Below are 18,263 nucleotides of genomic sequence, written 5' to 3'. Positions count from 1 at the left end.
TTTAAAAAACTTTTTTTTTTAAATAACCAGCCTTATATTATAAATATGATCCAGAATCGGATACTTAGTCAGTAATGGACGAACAGGAACAATAGCAGCAACGATTACAGCAGGACGTCTCTATCAGGTAATCCTTGCTTGTTTATCCGCTATTTTAATAAAAAAGCAACGTAATCCAGTTTTTAATTGCATTTGCCCGTTTTAAAAGGTGTAAATGTTGTAAATGCAGTACAAAGTGCTGTTGTTGGTGTTGTTTACATTACATGCACGTATGCGCGATTGCAAACAAAACACATGAGATTTTGAATTACTTGCGCCTGTGGTTGTGACTCCTAAAAGGGGTCTTTTAAAGTTTTGACACATCCAATAGTTGTAAAAAAGTGGAAAATATGGCGTCAAACTGAGCCTTGTTTGTAAAGCAGTCCTCTCCGAAATACAGCCAGGGAACAAACTCATTCACAATTACGTTCCTGTCCGGGAAAAACAAACTGCATCCACTGTTGTCTTACGACAGAGAAAGCTAAATAAGATTTTCTTTTCCTTACATCCAAAACACACCTCTTTTGTCAAACTATTTTGCTAAAGCAAAGTTGTCGCGTGCTGTGCATTGATACCGGTGACTTCTACTCGACGGAGCAATGCTAATGTGTGTTCTCGCTCTCACTTGACGTGCAGGGCAGGCGTGCTTTTCTGGGGGTAAAGGCCCATAAAAGGAATATGGGGTCAATCAGTCGTAACGGATACCCCCATTTGAAAAAAACTTTCCGAAACTTGTTGGAAAAAGAAGGCGTGAGTTTGGCTCAGAAATACTCTGTTACAAGCTCAACTGCGTTAACTGTGTTAATAAGTCAGAATGCATGAAATAGCATTAAACCTCCCCTTTAAAACCAAGAAATACAGTTTCTTTCATGTTGTTGTTATTATTAAGCTAAGTTGGTTAAAGAAAAGGGTGAGACTGATAAACAAAGACTGTAATGTTGTTGCTTTCGCATCTCAAGTCACTGGAAACAATCAGGCAGCTTTGCAAATCCGCTGGCTGAGCACCAACCACATATTCCAGCAGTTTTTGGAGGAAAAGGAGTAACAGATTGCAGTTTAGTTTTGGTGCTGCAAGTGGCACAGAAATTGTGATGTGCCCCTTTAATGAAGCTCTGTTTATTTATCAAAGTCCTGGACACATTGGTCTTGATTGAACAAAGGCTTTGTTGAATTAATCTAGAAATGATTTTTGCTGTACAGATGTGATGATTCATATATTCTTGCACTCATAGGTCTTCAGAATGCAACATTTTGCCTTCATTTGATCCTGAAACAGTCCTTCAGACTGGTGAGTGTTGATACATGCTGTCTACATTTATGGAATACAGTTCTTGTGCATGAAAATTTGCTAAACGTTTTTTATAGTGCATCGAGCCATTTTGAAATATTTAAGGGGTTAATTTCACTAGTTATGAAAGCAGATTTGGGGGAATTTGGGCTGCTGTGCTGTATCCAACATGTGATGTCAACACTGAAGCTGTTTTTCCAGCTAGGCTGTGAATCTGTCCAGAGTTAGAACTGGGCTTTGCAGTTCACATCTCAAGAATCTCTAAAATGTTTTTTAAGTGTATATACTTATATTTGATATCTATACTTGTTACTTACCCAAATGTCTTGAAACGTTTTGTTCCTATTCAACGAAAACTATTCAGTTCAGATTTCCAAGTTGTAAATAAGCCAGCCTTGAATAATGTCAATGCCAAGGCCGAGGTTGTGCTGATTTAATGCAGCACTGCTGTATGAATGCATTAAGTCAATCTTTCTGACTGTATTATTTTTTGACAAGTACCTGACAAGCTAGAGATTTTACATCACATTGCATTCAGTCTTTCTCTGCTTGACACTTTCACTTACACCTAATACTGCATTACTGATTTTTACTTGGTTAAAATGGCCATGGTGAATTCTCTCCTTAGTGTTTTTCTATTCCTCTGTTCTCATAGGACACGAGTTGCTCTCGGAGCTTCAGCAGAGGCGATTTAATGGCTCAGAAGGGGGAGGAGGTGGTACGGCGTGGTCGCCCATGGATGATGAGCTGCTGGCTCAGCCTCAGGTGATGAAGCTCCTGGACTCTCTAAGGGAGCAGTATACCAAGTACCAAGAAGTTTGCAGACAGCGTAGCAAACGCTCCCAGCTGGAGGAAATCCAGACCAAGGTCATGCAGGTACAGCACTGAGAGCGAACAATTGTTCTTCTCAAAAATTCAATTTAGATTTATAGTGCTTTCCACAAATTCACAATATCTATAATGCTAAACTGTGGATTTGTTTAGTTTTCTTGGTGTAGTAAAAACTTGGCTTTGATGTTGAACTCTTTCCCCGCCATTGACGAGTTAACTCGTCAATTAAGAGAAAACGCATCCATGCCAATGACAAGCATTTCCAGCAATCCGTAATACAGCTATTATCCAGCAGTTGGCGCTCTTTCACAACTTATAAAACCCGAAAGTAGGGAAAACAGCTGTATGTCCGTGTATGTTTTGAGGATCGCTCTGAATTTGATCTATATCAAAAGTCTTTTACAAAAATGGAATTATCTCAGCTTTTTTCGCAAAATGTGGTGTTTTTGAAGGAACCTACCCATATTTGAGATGTGATAAAATGTAATGAAGGTAGGATGAAACATGTTTTTTTTTTTTGTTGTTTGAAAGCAAGAGGGTCTGTTCTTTTATTTGATATATTGTATGTTTATAGATTAAAAGAAAAACATTTTCTGGAAGGCATTAAAGTTTTGTGAAAATCATGAAAGATGCTGGCTCTGGCTTGCAGTTTAAAAAAAAAACCTTGGCAGGGAAAGAGTTAACATCTCTCAGATAGGGATCAGGAGGTATTAGCCATATGTAAACTATCAGTTATTTCAATTCATGTTTTTAAATCATCGTGATTTATAAGAATAGTTACACCGCACTCAATATCAATAAGGTGCCAGACAATAAAGTAGTCAATGAAAATAAAGACGTCTGCACACTTAAATCCTTAGCAGCAGGTTTTAATAACCTTTCCAAGCTTTCGGTCAAAAGACCATCTTCAGGGTATACCTTGAGGATGGTCTTTTGACCGAAAGCTTGGAAAGGTTATTAAAACCTGCTGCTAAGGATTTAAGTGTGCAGACGTATTTATTTTCAAATCATCGTGATTTAAAATCATAAATATCAAACATGTTTGATAATCGAGGCCGCTTCGATTTGCCTGTGAGCATATCGAGATGTGTGAGATTCAATCTGTAAACATCACACGTTACTTGATAATCTGAGCTAAACTTTGCAACCGATCGACGTCCAGGACCTGATTTTTTTCTCAGAATGGAAAATCGGGGCCGATAATCCTGTTGTGTGCGCACGGCTTACAAGAATCAATATCATATTGTACCATGATAAGATGTCCAATTTACATTCCTATTTGATGTCTACACATGTTATTGATAAATTCACAATTTTCTCAATTTATATAGCGATTTTAACTCTTTCCCCACCAGCGTTTATAAAAAATTGCCAGCCAGTGCCAGCATTTCTTATGATTTTCACAAAAGTTTAATACCTTTTTAAAAACATTCTTCTTTAAAAATATAAACATACAATACATCAAATAATAGAACAGACACTCTGCTTAAAAAAAAAAAAGTTTCATCCTACCTTTATTTGTTCTATTTTTATCACCTCTTAATTATGGGTAGGTTTCTATAAAAATACCAAATTTTGAGCCAAAAGCTGAGATAATTGCGTTTTTGTGAAGGACTCAAAACATACACAGAGTTTTCTCTTAATTGACGAGTTAACTCGTCAATGACGGGAAAAAGAGTTACCAAATTTCCACAAATGCATTGTTGCAAAGCAGCTTTACAAAACATGCACTGCAGATCAAACAGTAGAGATATAAGACAAAAAAGTGTAAAAATAAAGAAATTTTTAAAAATCGTCAAACAGGAAAATGGTAAAATGTATTGAATAAATGGTACTATTGCAAATCTTTCACAAGATGTTCATTAATGATACTAGCTGAAAAAAATAATTGTCTGTAGGTTAGTCTTGTTGTGATAGTCGATATAACCGGTGATACACGGTGCTTCAGCATCTCAGCGGTTAGATCACTTGCCAACCATGTCACAGTCTTCTGTTGTTTTCATTTTTTCTTGTAATTAAATAATTTAGTTTCATTAGAGAGAGCAAACACTAACAACTGAATGTGTGAATTCAGCGGAGCGTCATGTCACAGGTGTCAGATTTTTATTTATTACTACAGAGTGTGCGAGGCAAGCTGACTGACCAGACAATGCCAGAAGCCGCGTGCTTACTTATTTTTGTTATAATTTAATATAAATATAATATTTTTAATATAAGCGAGATCAGTTTGTTGTTGTACGCAAACAACAGCACTTTAATTGGAGAAAGAGACGTTTAACATTACTGGGCTTGGGACTGGCGGATTTCCGCCACTTGTTCAAGCACTTAATTAAAACAGCAGTTGCACTCGTGTTGTATGTGGATTCATAAGCGATTTAACGCAGCGTACGCAAACGCTGCATTAAAACAGTTCTGTCTAATTCAAAAGTGAAAGTACAATGAGCACATCTGCATGCGCATTTATAATCCTCTCCAACCCGGTGATACTCTACTGTAGGGTACTGTTATATTCATAACGCCATTACACAAGTATATGTTACATAAAATAGTTGTTTATAGGATTTGAGTCACACTGTTTGATTCATGCCGTAGTATAAGATCCAACACATTGTACAAATCATTTGAACTGAATTAAATTATAGGGTTGCTTAAATGTGGCCAACTAAATGTTGCACCTAAAGTTATACATTTTAAAGGTTTCAGTGTGAGAGACATAAACTCAGGGTTGGTTTGGCTGTCGTCAAATTAAGCTCTGTCATATCAATTCCTGGGTTGCTTCTTGTGCTTTTAGATGTTTTCAAGGCTTTTATGAGCCTTTTTGATTTGATCTGGGAACTGAAACCTTTTTTGTCCTTACTGAAGGACATGTGCTTTGTCAAGCTCTTTTAAGTTCTTCTTGCACAGCCTACCACATGATGTTGTGTGGTGTTAGGGTATTAACATTTCATCTGTGAATAATTTTTACTTGATTTGTTTAAATATCACAAAGGTTTCAGAGAGAAGGCGCCTTTTACCCAGAAGCAGCCATTTGGGCAGCCGCCGTGCTTTAAAAATCCAGTGAATCAGCACTTTTGGTCTACAAGTACAGAGGTTTTCTGTTCTCTCTACCGTCAAACATTTGAACACTGCAGAGAGGTTTCTGGCTTTGTGTCACGTCATAATTTATTCTCCCATAAACTGTTATGCTGTCTTGTTGAAAGTTTGTACAAGGCCATCTACCAAATTCCCACAGAGTCAGATTACTGTGAAGAAATATTGGTTACTGCTTGAATTGTGGCAATACACTCATGTATTGATGCATTTCAAATCTTTTTATTGTAAAAAAAAAAAAGTTTTTATAACTAAATAAATCTGAAAAGTGGTTTTATGCATTTTTGGTTCTTGAGCTCAAGTCACACAGAGATGTTGTGATATTGTTTTTGAATTATGTTTTTCAGTTTGGTCCAGCTAAAAAATGAGACATTTAAAAAAATGTAGTCTATATCTCTATCAAGAAGGTTATAGGCTATAAACCCATTTATTTTCTATTATTGGTAGAAAATGTCTACTCTGCAGTAAAAATTTGTACTGAATAAACACCCAGGTTTTTTTGTAGTATTGTGAGATATTGTATTGTCAAAGATATTGAATATAACAAGATTGAGAGTACTACTATTACTATGAACGTGGGACAATGCAGCGCTCAAAATGGCCGCTCTAGGACTGAAGGTCCCGCCTTTAAGTTAAAAGAACCAATCATCAATTGAAAAAGACTGACGAGGACTCTCTGGAGGAGGGGCTCTGTACAAAGTTGCGTGAGTCGCTTGCCAGTCTGTGCATGCCCGTAGTAGCTAAAACGACCTCAAAAAAGTGTTTTTAGCGCATAAGAATCAAAAGTTATGGTACAGTTGATACCAGGTTTAATTGTTGGTCAGAAATGTGTTGTTTAATTGTGATTTTTAGCACGTGATTTGAGAGATATCTGTTGTTCCCTATTCAAGTAGATAGGATTTTAATCTTGCATGACTGAAATAACTGCCTAAAGGTGTTTCAAACATGGCCGTCTAGTGGTGCAACTTCCCTAAAGGAAATGTGGTATTGAGTGATATTTTAACACTTATGATTATGAAAAGGGATGTGGACTTCTTTTTAAATTCAATAAGCTTTTGGAATTCTTTTTGGGGAATAGAAAATATCAGCAACTTACTGTTATTGTGTTCATTGTGATGGACAACAGGAACCAGTGGGTATAATCTTTACTTTCAGTGATAAACTGTGGAGATTTTGGAGCAATTCACGAGCAAGGAACGCACAAAACATTATCCCACAATCTCTGGATAACTTATGATTCACTACATGTTCGTGTCGTTTACATTATGGACACTTAAGCGCCGATTGCCAACAAATCACAGACATTTGATGCAGTTTTACTTACCGCCTGTTACTCAAGATTCAAAAAATCCAGCGTTAAACAAACACACACTTACAACTCTGCTGCGACCCTGGATAAACAAACTATATCCATCATTTCCATAATGCTGACTTTATTGGGAGGCTGAACAAGCTTACATTTACCTCACAAACAACAGCAACAATAACACTTCTCTGGTGTTGTGACATTGATTTCGTCTCAGCTCTTGGTTGGTGTGTGTGCGCGCTATTCTGGTTAAAGTGCCTATAAAAGGACTTCCACTGTACTTCCTGCACTGAATTTGCCCATAAAATGAATAAAGCAAGATTGTTACATATGAATCTTTCATGTTCGAAAAAAATTGTCCGAAACTTGTACGAACCCTGGCGAAGAGCAGTGTTAATTTCGTTGACGAAGACGATGATGAAAAATATTCATCAACGAACCTTTTTCACGGACGAAAACTAAATAAAAACTAAATAAAAGTCAGATATGATGACGAAGACTATAACGAAATATAACTGACACTTTAGTCAACAAATAAAAAAAAGATGAAAATGTTAGGGAGGGACGAATGGAGAAGAGATCCAATCAGAGCTACTCATTTTGTGGGACACGTTGGGAAGAAATCCCATCAGAGCGAATCTTTGAGCCCTTACGGAAATTAACCATGGTTTTACTACAGTTAAAACCAAAAAAACATGGTTACTGTAGTATGGTTTTTAAAAACCATAGTTAAACCATGGTTATTGTAGTAAAACCATGGTTTTGCTGATAGTAATCAATACACCAAAAAACTATGGTTACTACAATATTACCACAATAAAACCATGGTTAATTTTCATAAGGGAGGGTAGGTTGATCTATGCAGAAGCAGCAGAGCCATTTTAAAAAGCCGCGGCAAAGTTCCTTTTCACAACAGGTTGTTTACATTATATTTAGTTGTACAGTCTTAGTTACAGCTTTGGCTGATCTCAGTTGACTTCGCTCGTTAGCAACACGCTAACGTTTTGCAGTACACCTGGTCCAAAGACATTGACAACAAAAATGTCAGAGCCAACGTTTAATCTGGTCACACTTAAATTTAATTTATCAGATAAACCAGATGACTAAAATAAGACTAAAACTAAATGGTGTGTTATTCAAAAGACTAAGACTATATCAAAATTTGCTGTCAAAATTCACACTGGTGAAGAGATGGACAGAGAGAGAGACAGGAACAGAGAAAGAGAGAGAGAATGGACAGTACAGATGAAAAAAAAAAGTACAGCAAGCAAGCATAAAAGCAAGACAGAAAAAGAAAATTAAAGGTCAACATGAGAGTGACTAAATAATGACAGAATTTGTATTTTTGGGGAGTGAACTGTTCCTTATAATACCAAACAAACCATTGATGTTAATTCATAATCTGACACATTAAGAATCGCTCAACACTAAAGACATGCTGCTTACATCTGTCTTCTATTTCGAAAAGTGAATATTTAGCTTATTAACTATCTAATATAAAATCCCTTCTCCATATTTCTTTCATTATTTAATAGGATTTTCCTCTGTTCATGTTAATTTATTTCTAATTAGAGTTCAGTGACTCGAGGTAAAGTGTTGAATTGTGTGAGTTATAAAGGTTTCTTTGTGTTGGTGATCAGGTTGTGAATTGGTTGGAGGGTCCTGGCACAGATCAGCTCCGTACACAGTGGGGTATTGGAGACTCCATTCGCGCCTCGCAGGCCCTGCAGCAGAAACACGAAGAGATTGAAAGTCAACACAGTGTGAGTATAACACAGAGAAACTACACCCAAATCCCACCTCAGAGACTTGAATATTTCTCTCTTGTATCATAGATATTTTATATTCTTCCCCTTGAAGAAATGTTAGATTTTTCAGTCATATTTTAGTTTCTTGTGGCTGTCTCCCAATGGCCATGCAGTATTTCATATATTTTATTAAAATTTAATATTCTTAGAATGTTATATGGTTTAGGTTTCAGAAATGTTTTTTTTTTTTGTTCTTTTTATTTCTCTTGTATGTCAGTTCTCTTTCCTTGTGTTTATAGAGGTTGAGATGGCAAACTATGGATCTGTATGATAGAAAAAAATAGGGATGCACCGATAGGATTTTTTGGGCCGATACCGATTTAAACAGACAACTTCTGGCCGATGCCGATACCGATATTAAACGCTTGTATACAATACAATACAGTTGGCCAATAGCTAGTTTATTTCTGCATCAAATTATTTTTACTGAACATGGATTAGATCTATTTAACATTCAACTGACCAACATAATAAGAGAGGCACAAATTAAAACGAATATAATAAGACAACATGACAACCTTCAAAGGTGGTTTTTGCTATTCAGCATTTATTTTATTAACAACATTAACTCATTTTTTACATATAATGGATTTCTTTATGCAGTTAATTAATAAACAATCGGTATCGGCCTGTCTCGTGCTATTGCCGATATGTCGATGGTTTCAAATTCATCAAAAATCGGCCAATAAATATCGGTGGCCGATACATCGGTGCATCACTAGAAAAAAAACTTTGATTAGTAAGGTCAATGACACTTAAAGGTTCTGTACGTAACGTTTCTACTTAAACTAATCCATTTTCAATTGCCTTTGTGCGAATGTGTTGTAATCTCACATTAAAATGATCCACTTTGCGGGTTTTGCTATTACCTCTGAAAAAAAATATTATTATTTTTATGTGAAAGTACCGGGCCGGATTTGGCGCGAAATCCAGTGACGTCACCTGCATGCGCGCTCCCGAGCCACTCGCCTCTCGCCTCGTCTACTGACTTTGCGCTCAACAGCGACGACACTGTCTGATAACAGACTGAAACGACATGCTCCCAGCACAACACAGACTCCAACACAAACTCCACATATTGTGAAAAAAAGTTATCTGCTGAAGTTCGTTAGGCCAAACGTGAATCGGATCAACCAAGGACAAAAACACGGATTAACATTGGCAGGGCATATGAATTATGGAGAAACCTCCGCTTTGTTTTGGGTATAAAAACGGATCCGGAGTTTGCTTTCATCCTTTTGGACAGGTAAGCTAACCTTACTACAAAGCATGTCAAATATATTTTGATTATCTGCTTTAGTTTTTTAGACGTTATTTCGGTTTGCTAGCCTTCGCTTTAACGTGTTTGCCCAGCCGTCGTCGATCGATGACGCAAAACTGCGGACGCGTTTGTTTGCATGCGTCCGCTTTTTAAAAGTCTTTAAACTCGTACGGTCTGACATTGATGGAAACTGAGATTATACAGTGTGACATGGACTAAACTACGATATTGATCGCACAGTGTGGCAAGCAACAACCCTAAAGGACTATTTTAAATAGCACAGTATATACCGGGCTTTACTGTTAATACTGAAATTGTTCAGTGTAGTTCACTAATCGTTTTCGTTATCTTACCGTAAATGTAAGTAACACCACATAACAGGCTAAATGCAGTCAATTAAACGTTGCAGTGGGAGTTTACCTGAGTTTCCAGCATGTTGTGTGATGCTTTCTCCGGTGTGTTAAATGTCAGTCTGGCCGTCGCTCATGAGTTCGAGGACGCGCTTTTAAACTTATTGGTTGCAATCTGAAACATCACCGCTAGAGGCCGCTGTAAACTACATACAGAACCTTTAACAATAAGCTTGTTGTATTTGTTAACATTTAGTTAATGCATTAGCTAACATGCACTAACAATGAACAAACCTTCTAAGCAATTACTCATGTTAATTTTAGCATTTAATACATTTTTAAAATCAGCAAATTGAAATACATGAGAAAATGTATTGACATTATCTAACATTAACAAAGATAATAAATGTTAATTAGTGTTGTAGTTCTCGAGACCGGTCTCGGTCTCAAGACCAGTCTCAAGACCACTTTTTAAAGGTCTTGGTCTCGTCTTGGAATCGACCGCATCTCGGTCTCAGACAAAGAGGACCCGGAATTTTATTTCAAGACCACAACTGATGGCACACTGCAGGAAATGGTTTTCAAGAAAGAAAATCATGGTGTTTTTGTCTTGTTTTTAGTGGAGGTATCTAAAAATTCTTAAGTTAGGATGCTTTTTCTTGATGAAAAAGGACCCAAGAAAATAAGTCTAGTTTTTAGAGCAAAAATGTCAAATTTAAAGGGATTTTGTGCATAAAACAAGCAAAAAAAAACTGCCAATGGGGTAAGCAAAGTTTTCTTGAATTTTTCTTGAATTTAGTGTTTAAGAAAAAGTTTCAAGATTTTTTTTCTTATCCCATTGGCAGATTTTTTTAGCTTGTTATGTACAAAATCACTTAAATGTGATATTTTTGGTCTAAAAACTAGACTTTTTTCTTGGGTAGTTTTGCTCATCAAGAAAAAGCATCTTTATTTAAGAATTTTTAGATATTTTTACTGAAAACAAGACAAAAATACTATGAATTTTTTTTCTTGAAAATCATTTTTTGCAGTGCACATCACAAATTTATTTTTTATCCATTTTATGCAGTTTATTCAGGTTTGGCATATGATGTTGGCATTGATTAAGCATTGTTTAAGTTTCTCCCAATGACAGTTTTTCTAATTTTATAACTAAAAACACCTCCATTGTGTTAAGTGGATGGCAAGCCATGGAAAGACAGTTCAGATTAAATGGTTAATGCAGTGACTTGCAATGGTCTTGGTCTTGACTTGGTCTCGGCCTGTCTTGGTCTTGACTCGGTCTCGACCCTTTAAAATCTTGGTCTTGTCTTGGTCTCGGCCAGTCTTGGTCTTGGTCATGACTTGGTCTTGGTTTAGGTGGTCTTGACTACAACACTAATGTTAATAAACCATATTGTTCATTGTTCATTCATGTTAGATTTACTAATGTTAACAAATACAACTTTATTGTAAAGTGTTACCGTAAATCACAGACACCTCTGACGTAACGCACATCGATGCCACATTGCAGTCTTTGTCTTGCTGATAGGGTGCAGTATTGCTATATTTTACAGGAGTCTTGATGTTCTTTTGGGAAATGAATGTCACTAATCAGAAGAAAAGGGAAGAATGTATTATAAATGTCTTCCTGGGTAATTGAATTAAAACTTTGTCATGCTAATAGACTTAATAATATTCCTATGATTAAACAGTAACAGAGTTCACCTTCAGATTTATTTGCTGTGTCTCAGGAGGGTTCTGAAGTGCTTACTCCCGCTGTATTTCTTCATGGTTTGTGGCTCCATAAGATGATAAACGGCTTAGTCTTGCATAGCCAGACTTCTGAATATTGCTATAAAGTCAAATTTTTATATCAGCCCACTAAAACCTAATTTCCATTTAGACTAGTGCGTGTTGACTTCTACCTGTAAGGTTTTGTGGCACCAGTCAATGTGCTTTTGTCGCATGTCACATGAACAAACTGGAATAAAGGTACTGATACTGATAAATTGGTGGTAATATTAACTTGCATTTAACTAAATTCTGAAGGTTACATTTTCTAAATGGTATTCAGTCATATAATGACAATTAATATATTTCTTTACATTTACATTGCATTTTCCTGTTGTCTTTTGATTGACAGGATATATCAGCCATGACTATCGGCGTGTGCAAAATTGCTTTTATTGTCCGATACTGATTATTTGATTTTAATTTGTGCATCTCTATTTAAAATATCAATCTGTATGTGCAGTTGACATTGGTTGTGCTTATATTTGGTAGCTTCTTTGAAGGCATGTTGAGTAAAACATCTCTATATTTAATAAAGCAAATGCAAAAGACGGGATGGTACGTTCACACGGGGCGTAAGCATTAATGCTTCTCATTCACTTTTAATGGGTGACGTCATGGGTTGCCGAAATGAATTGTGGATCTGTCGGCACCGCGTCACTGCCGCTGTCATGAGCAATTCGGTCCCCCCTGGCAATTCGGTCTCCCCCAGGACCCCGATTGGTACCTAGCACTAATGCCTGTTCAAAAATTTGTCATTGCGATATTTCGTCTAGCAAGCTAATTATGTTGTACAAAATAGAAGCATACAAATTTTTTTAAATAAAAGTTAACAAAAAAATAATATAATAAACAACTATTCATGTTGCAGACACGTCAGTACTTTTGTGTCATCATCTGCTTTACAAAAAACAATACTTTTTTTGTAAATTATTAACATACCTTACAAAATGAAATTTTTTTTAATACTAAAAGTGTAGTAATCATGGCTTATAAATTATAATTTTAATGTGTGATTCAACTATGTAGTAATCGTGTTTTGTATAAGTAATTTATTACCTTTACACAGTACAAAAGTGGAAAGGTTACAGTATAATAATCTAAATAATAAAATGACACAAGCAATGTGTAGATCTCCCACCTATGGCCTTATTTATATACTACTATATGAAACATATAATTTAAAAGACATAAATTGTAATTTTAACAACGTTCTAACTACATAAATCGTAACGTGATTTTGTAAGGCGCTAAGAAAACTACCCATGAGGAGTTTTTCAGCCAATGGAATCACGCGGGGGTCCTAGGGGAGACCAAATTGCCAGGGGGGACCGAATTGCTCATGACACCGTTGCTCGTGGCAGAAGTTAAACTTTTATCAACTTTACAAGCAGCAACGTGTGCATCAGCCAATCAGATCGCCTTATGCAAATAACCTAGGCGGAGCCAGCCAATTACATTTATGGAAGACCGGAGCATGTGTCGCGGCCACTGTGATTGGCTGCTGGCCACGCTTCAGACAAGCCTTCCGACAAGCGTCCGTGTCAAGGTACCGTGAGAGATGTGCCTCGAATTGAGGAATACAGAAGTTTTTTGTGCAAAACAACCCATACGCACAACCAGCGCAACGTCATAGAATGTCTTTGAACAGGTTCACGCCCACTTTTGGGGGAAATCAGACTAGACCTTCCATTGGCTTCCATTCAAAATAGCGGAACAAAGCAACCTTCGTACACAGCCGGCAGGCGTAAATAACTTATGAAATCACTCAGATTAAACATGTTGAGTAATTATCTGTCCACCCTGCCTGCCATAGAGCGCGAAAGATACATTAACATATTTAATTTGGTCAATGTGGAAACATGTCTCTTTCATTCTCCCAGCATCAAATTTGTGTAACAACGCTCCCTATTGGCCAGAGGTGTCTTACCCGGACATTTACTCGTACTTCATCGAGTCAACAGGGAAGCAAGTGAATGATTTTACTTCGTATTTGAAAGTTACTTCGTATTTATTTATTATGTCTTTATATTTAGAGTAATGAGTGCACTTTTCCGTCCAGCCATACAACTAACTGGCTTAGCGATATTTCCAGCAATCACTGGATGGCGTTGTTACACAAATTTGACGCTGTGAGAATGAAAGGGACATGTTTTTATATTGACCAAATTAAATGTGTTAATGTATCTTTCGGGCTCTATGGCAGGCAGGGTGGACAGATAAATACTCGACATGTTTAATCTGAATGATTTCATAAGTTATTTACGCCTGCCGGCTTTGTAAAAACGTTGCTTTGTTCCGCTATTTTGAATCGAAGCCAATGGAAGGTCTGCTTTTTTATCCCCCAAAAAGGGGCGGTGACGAAATTTTCAGTCAAGTTCCCGGATGTGCCGGTAGCCGTATAAGGTGAAGGGCTTTGTGAACGGTTGTAAGTCTCCTATAAACTGCCTCTCTCAGTTACGAGCATTGCTATAGAGTTGTCGATTTGATGTATTGTGATGTTTAGTTACACAAAGGCTTTGCAGTGGTTGTGTGGCTTGGAAATGTGATTCAGTGGTTTCCTGCTTTGTTACACAGTGATGTCTTTGTCACATTCAATGAGGAGTCAGGAATAGAGCCAATTATAGAGGTGCTTCAGACTGTAGGTTGTTATGATAGAGTGGTTTTGTGTTAGTCATTGTGTGAAAGGTTGCCACAGTCGTGGGCTTTCTTGGAAGATGATTTGTCAGAGGTGTATTTTTGTCAGAGGTGTATTTTTTTCTCATTTTAGTTACTAAAATTATTTAAAAACTCCGTAAATAGAGATGTTTTACTTGACTGGTGTTTTTCTGTGCAATTATGGCCGACACAATGACACAATACAAGGATGTTCTGGGTAGATGTCAGATTGTTTTATTCTGTTGATGCTTTTGAAAAAGTTTTGTACATTTTTCCGACCACTCAACCATTGACCCAGGGCCAGCGCCACGAGGGGATAGTGCCCCCTCACCGGCACTATCCCGCCCCCTCAGATCACCATTAATGTTGAATGGGATTCTAATGATATAATTTTAAGATAATTGATAATAAATGATAAAATTAAGACGCCCCCTCATCAGCGCTCGGCTGGCGCCGAATACTGCATTGACCAAATACTGCATTGACCTAGCTCAAAACTAAGTCTAAAACTGTAGCAGTGTAGTAGTAACTGGCTGGATTGATGTGCCATGTTTTGAACCTACTGGTTTAGTTATGTGTGCATTAAAAAAACATATCGTGCTTGTTGCTACAGGAGTGGTTTGCTGTCTACGTGGAGCTCAACCAGCAGATCGCAGCGCTCCTGAGCGCAGGAGATGAAGAGGACCTGATGGAGCTCAAGGCTCTTCAACAGCAGCTCAGTGATGTCTGTTACCGACAGGCCAGCCAGTTAGAGTTCAGACAGAACGTCCTGCAGTCTGCACATGAGTTTCATCTGACGGCACAGGATGTAAGCATCTATATGATCTGATGTGATTAAAACTAGGAGTAAAGTTGTACACATTAAAGTCATATCTTTACACATATAAACGCTGTTTATTTCATGCTGCGGGACACATCAAAAGGGCAGACATATTGACTCCATAACCAGCCAAATACTTTTATTGGATACATTAGGCCCAATTCCTACACTTTCCCCTACCCCTCCGTTTAGCACGTTCACGTTAAGGGCTAGGGATGTCCCAATTCTCTTTTAGTTGGAGGGGAAGGCCCTTCAAACAAAGATTTTTCAGGACCCCACCTCAAACGAAGGGGTAAAAAAAATCCAACATGGCTGATTGTGCGTCTTTTTTCACATTAATAAACTTTTTAATGATAAATAATCATTTGTTTTATGATACATTCAATCTTGTGTTCATATTTATGGTCATGTTTTAAGAGAAATGTTTGCAAAAAATCCCTAACATTTGCTAACATATCTTGCTTTACTAATTACACAATAGTACAGCAACGTAAACAAATGTAACCTCCAGAGCATGATCGCATCTGTGTTCCCTGTCTGATTGCATCTTGGTTCCCCCGGTCTGCTCGTAGGACATATGATGTCATATGACAGCGTAGTAGTGGTGTCCCATTTCTTAGGGGAAATTTTTAACCCTTCCCCTTTTCACTCTGTTTCAAGAGAAACGGGTGATGGATAGTCATAAGAGTATAAAATAGATTTGAAATTTGGCCTAAATGCAGTGGTTTCCATAATAGTATAGTAATAGTGGCTTTTGTGTCATGGTGCATCTACACCACTAGGTGTCAGCGCAACAATCAAAAATGCTTGCATGTTACCCTGGACCACAAAACTTTTTTTTTTTAGATTTATGCATCATCTTAAAAACTGTATAAATAAGCTTTCCATTGATATTTGTTTGTTAGGATATGACAATATTTGGATGAGATGCAACAATTTTAAATCTGGAATCTGAGGGTGCAAAAAAATAAAATAATTGAGAAAGTTGTCGCCTTTAAATGGGTCATAGCATGAAAAACAGACTTTTTCAGTGTTTAAGTGCTATAATTGGGTCCCCAGTGCTTTTATCAACCTAGAAAATGTGAAAAAGAACAACCCAGTAACTTTGTTTGAAGCCATTTTCTGCAAGCATGTGAAAAAATAGGTCGTTTAGAATTTGCCTGTTTGGTGAGGTAGGTAGGAGGGCAAATTACAATAATACCGCCCCCTTAAACTGAACTATCCAACCACGGCGCTGTCATTTAGTTGACAGCACAATTGAGATTCAATTACAAAAATCACCATCATTGTGATCAGTGTTTGCATTTCATCAGCTCATTTGCAATTTAAAGGACACCCCAAAATGGCACACTTTTGCTCACACGTAGTGGCAATTTTGACATGCTGTAATAAATTATCTGTGGGGTATTTTGAGCTAAAACTTCACTTAAGCACTCTGGAGACACCAAATATTTATTTTACATCTTTAAAAAAATCTCATATTATGACCCCTTTAAATTTGTCTAAATTAAGTCCTTAACAACAGATATTACCAACGTTAAATATTTTTTTTATATATATTTATGGTAGGAAATGTACACAATATCTTCATGGAACATGATCTCTAATTAATATCCTTATGATCTTTGGCATAAAAGCATGAATAATTTTGACCCATACAATGTATTGTTGAGACTTATGACTGGGTTTTGTGGTTCAGGGTCACATATTATGTACACATTTTGACTAATTGATGTTTTCATCTATCCATAAATACATTGTAGTAGGACTATTCTCGGCTTAAGCAAACATGAGATCACATTTCTGCTGTTTTTTTTCTTTTTGGTTATAAAGTAGTATCCAGAAGTAACATCTGTAAGATCCAGTTTTACTCTAAAGACCTAAAATGGACTGTAGGCTTGATGTTTTCTCAAACAGCCAGTTCTGATCAAACTTCTGATCTTTTAACATTTTCAGGGTATGAATAAATGGATTGCTAACGTGACTTTATTTGTTTTGTGTCAGTTGTCTCAGCAGTTAGATGGGCTGTTGGGAATGCTCTGCGCAGATGTCGCCCCTGCAGATGGAGCTGCAATCCAGCAAACTCTAAAACATCTGGAGGAGAAACTGAAGAGCGTAGGTTAGGAAGACCCACTTTCCTGCTCATATACCAGAACATATCATTTAGATTTAATGTGAAGTAATAATAAAACAGTCAGGGAATGAATCGTGGGTGATTTGTAGGTGTGACGTCTGAAGCCAAGACTATGCATAAAAACACTAGTTAGGTGAAATAGTACACAGATGTATAAAAGAAGTTTTGGTGCTTCCTCTTTTTTATGTGTTTCTCTCACTGTTTTTCCAGATGGTGCCTTGCAAAACCTGAGAGAAAAAGGCCAAGTCCTGCTTGACCAAATGTCTACCCAGACACCCTTTTCATACGGGAAGGATGTAAATATTGAAAACAAAGATAATATCGAGCACATTCACAGCGTGATGGAGGACATGCAGCTACGCAAACAGAGGTTGGCCTCTCTTTTCATTTGAGCAATTTAAACTCAATAAAGAAAACCATTTTTTAAATATTTCAGCTTTTTGCTTATGCTGCCTTTGGTGTAGAGTGACAGGCGAGAGTTTGATGTGTCTGATTGTGTTTGATAGGTGTGAGGATATGGTTGATGTCAGGAGACTAAAGATGCTGCAGATGGTTCAGCTGTTCAAGTGTGAGGAGGACGCTTCACAGGCAGAGCTGAAAATGAAGATTGGTACTCTCTTTGAAGTAGGCCTGTGTTTTATAAGGGACTATAGCTGTTCTTTCATGTCTCCTCAGGCAGTGGAGTGGTTAGGAGAGCTACTCGATGCTCTTTTGAAGACTCACATCCGACTGGGTGATGATTCACAGGAAACTAAAGTGTTGCTGGAGAAACACAAGAAGTTTGTGGATGTTGCTCAGGTATTTGAATCGCTACAGAGGCAAAAACGTTCACTTTGTGGCATGCTGATAGAAATCTGTAGTTAATGGTTTAATTCTGAGTGTGAGTACTTTTCATTTCCCGTGTT

General features: G+C 37.2%; 1 protein-coding gene across 4 annotated transcripts in view; it reads left to right on the top strand.

The window, feature by feature from the left end:
* The window catches only part of sestd1 (SEC14 and spectrin domains 1), a 48,146-nt gene that overhangs the window by 25,221 nt on the left and 4,662 nt on the right, over positions 1-18,263 (top strand). For all 4 annotated transcript variants that reach the window (XM_055215492.2, XM_055215490.2, XM_055215493.2 and 1 more), the window contains exons 9-16: positions 1,272-1,327; positions 1,983-2,203; positions 8,195-8,317; positions 15,018-15,212; positions 17,229-17,343; positions 17,569-17,728; positions 17,865-17,946; positions 18,034-18,156. In XM_055215492.2, coding sequence (XP_055071467.2) covers positions 1,272-1,327; positions 1,983-2,203; positions 8,195-8,317; positions 15,018-15,212; positions 17,229-17,343; positions 17,569-17,728; positions 17,865-17,946; positions 18,034-18,156 — 1,075 coding nt within the window. The remainder of the gene's footprint in view (positions 1-1,271; positions 1,328-1,982; positions 2,204-8,194; positions 8,318-15,017; positions 15,213-17,228; positions 17,344-17,568; positions 17,729-17,864; positions 17,947-18,033; positions 18,157-18,263) is intronic.

Source organism: Misgurnus anguillicaudatus, chromosome 17, assembly GCF_027580225.2.
Source record: "Misgurnus anguillicaudatus chromosome 17, ASM2758022v2, whole genome shotgun sequence".
NCBI classification, from domain to species: domain Eukaryota; kingdom Metazoa; phylum Chordata; class Actinopteri; order Cypriniformes; family Cobitidae; genus Misgurnus; species Misgurnus anguillicaudatus.
The sequence above is the reverse complement of the archived record's forward strand: the minus strand, read 5'-3'. Positions and strand labels throughout refer to the sequence as shown.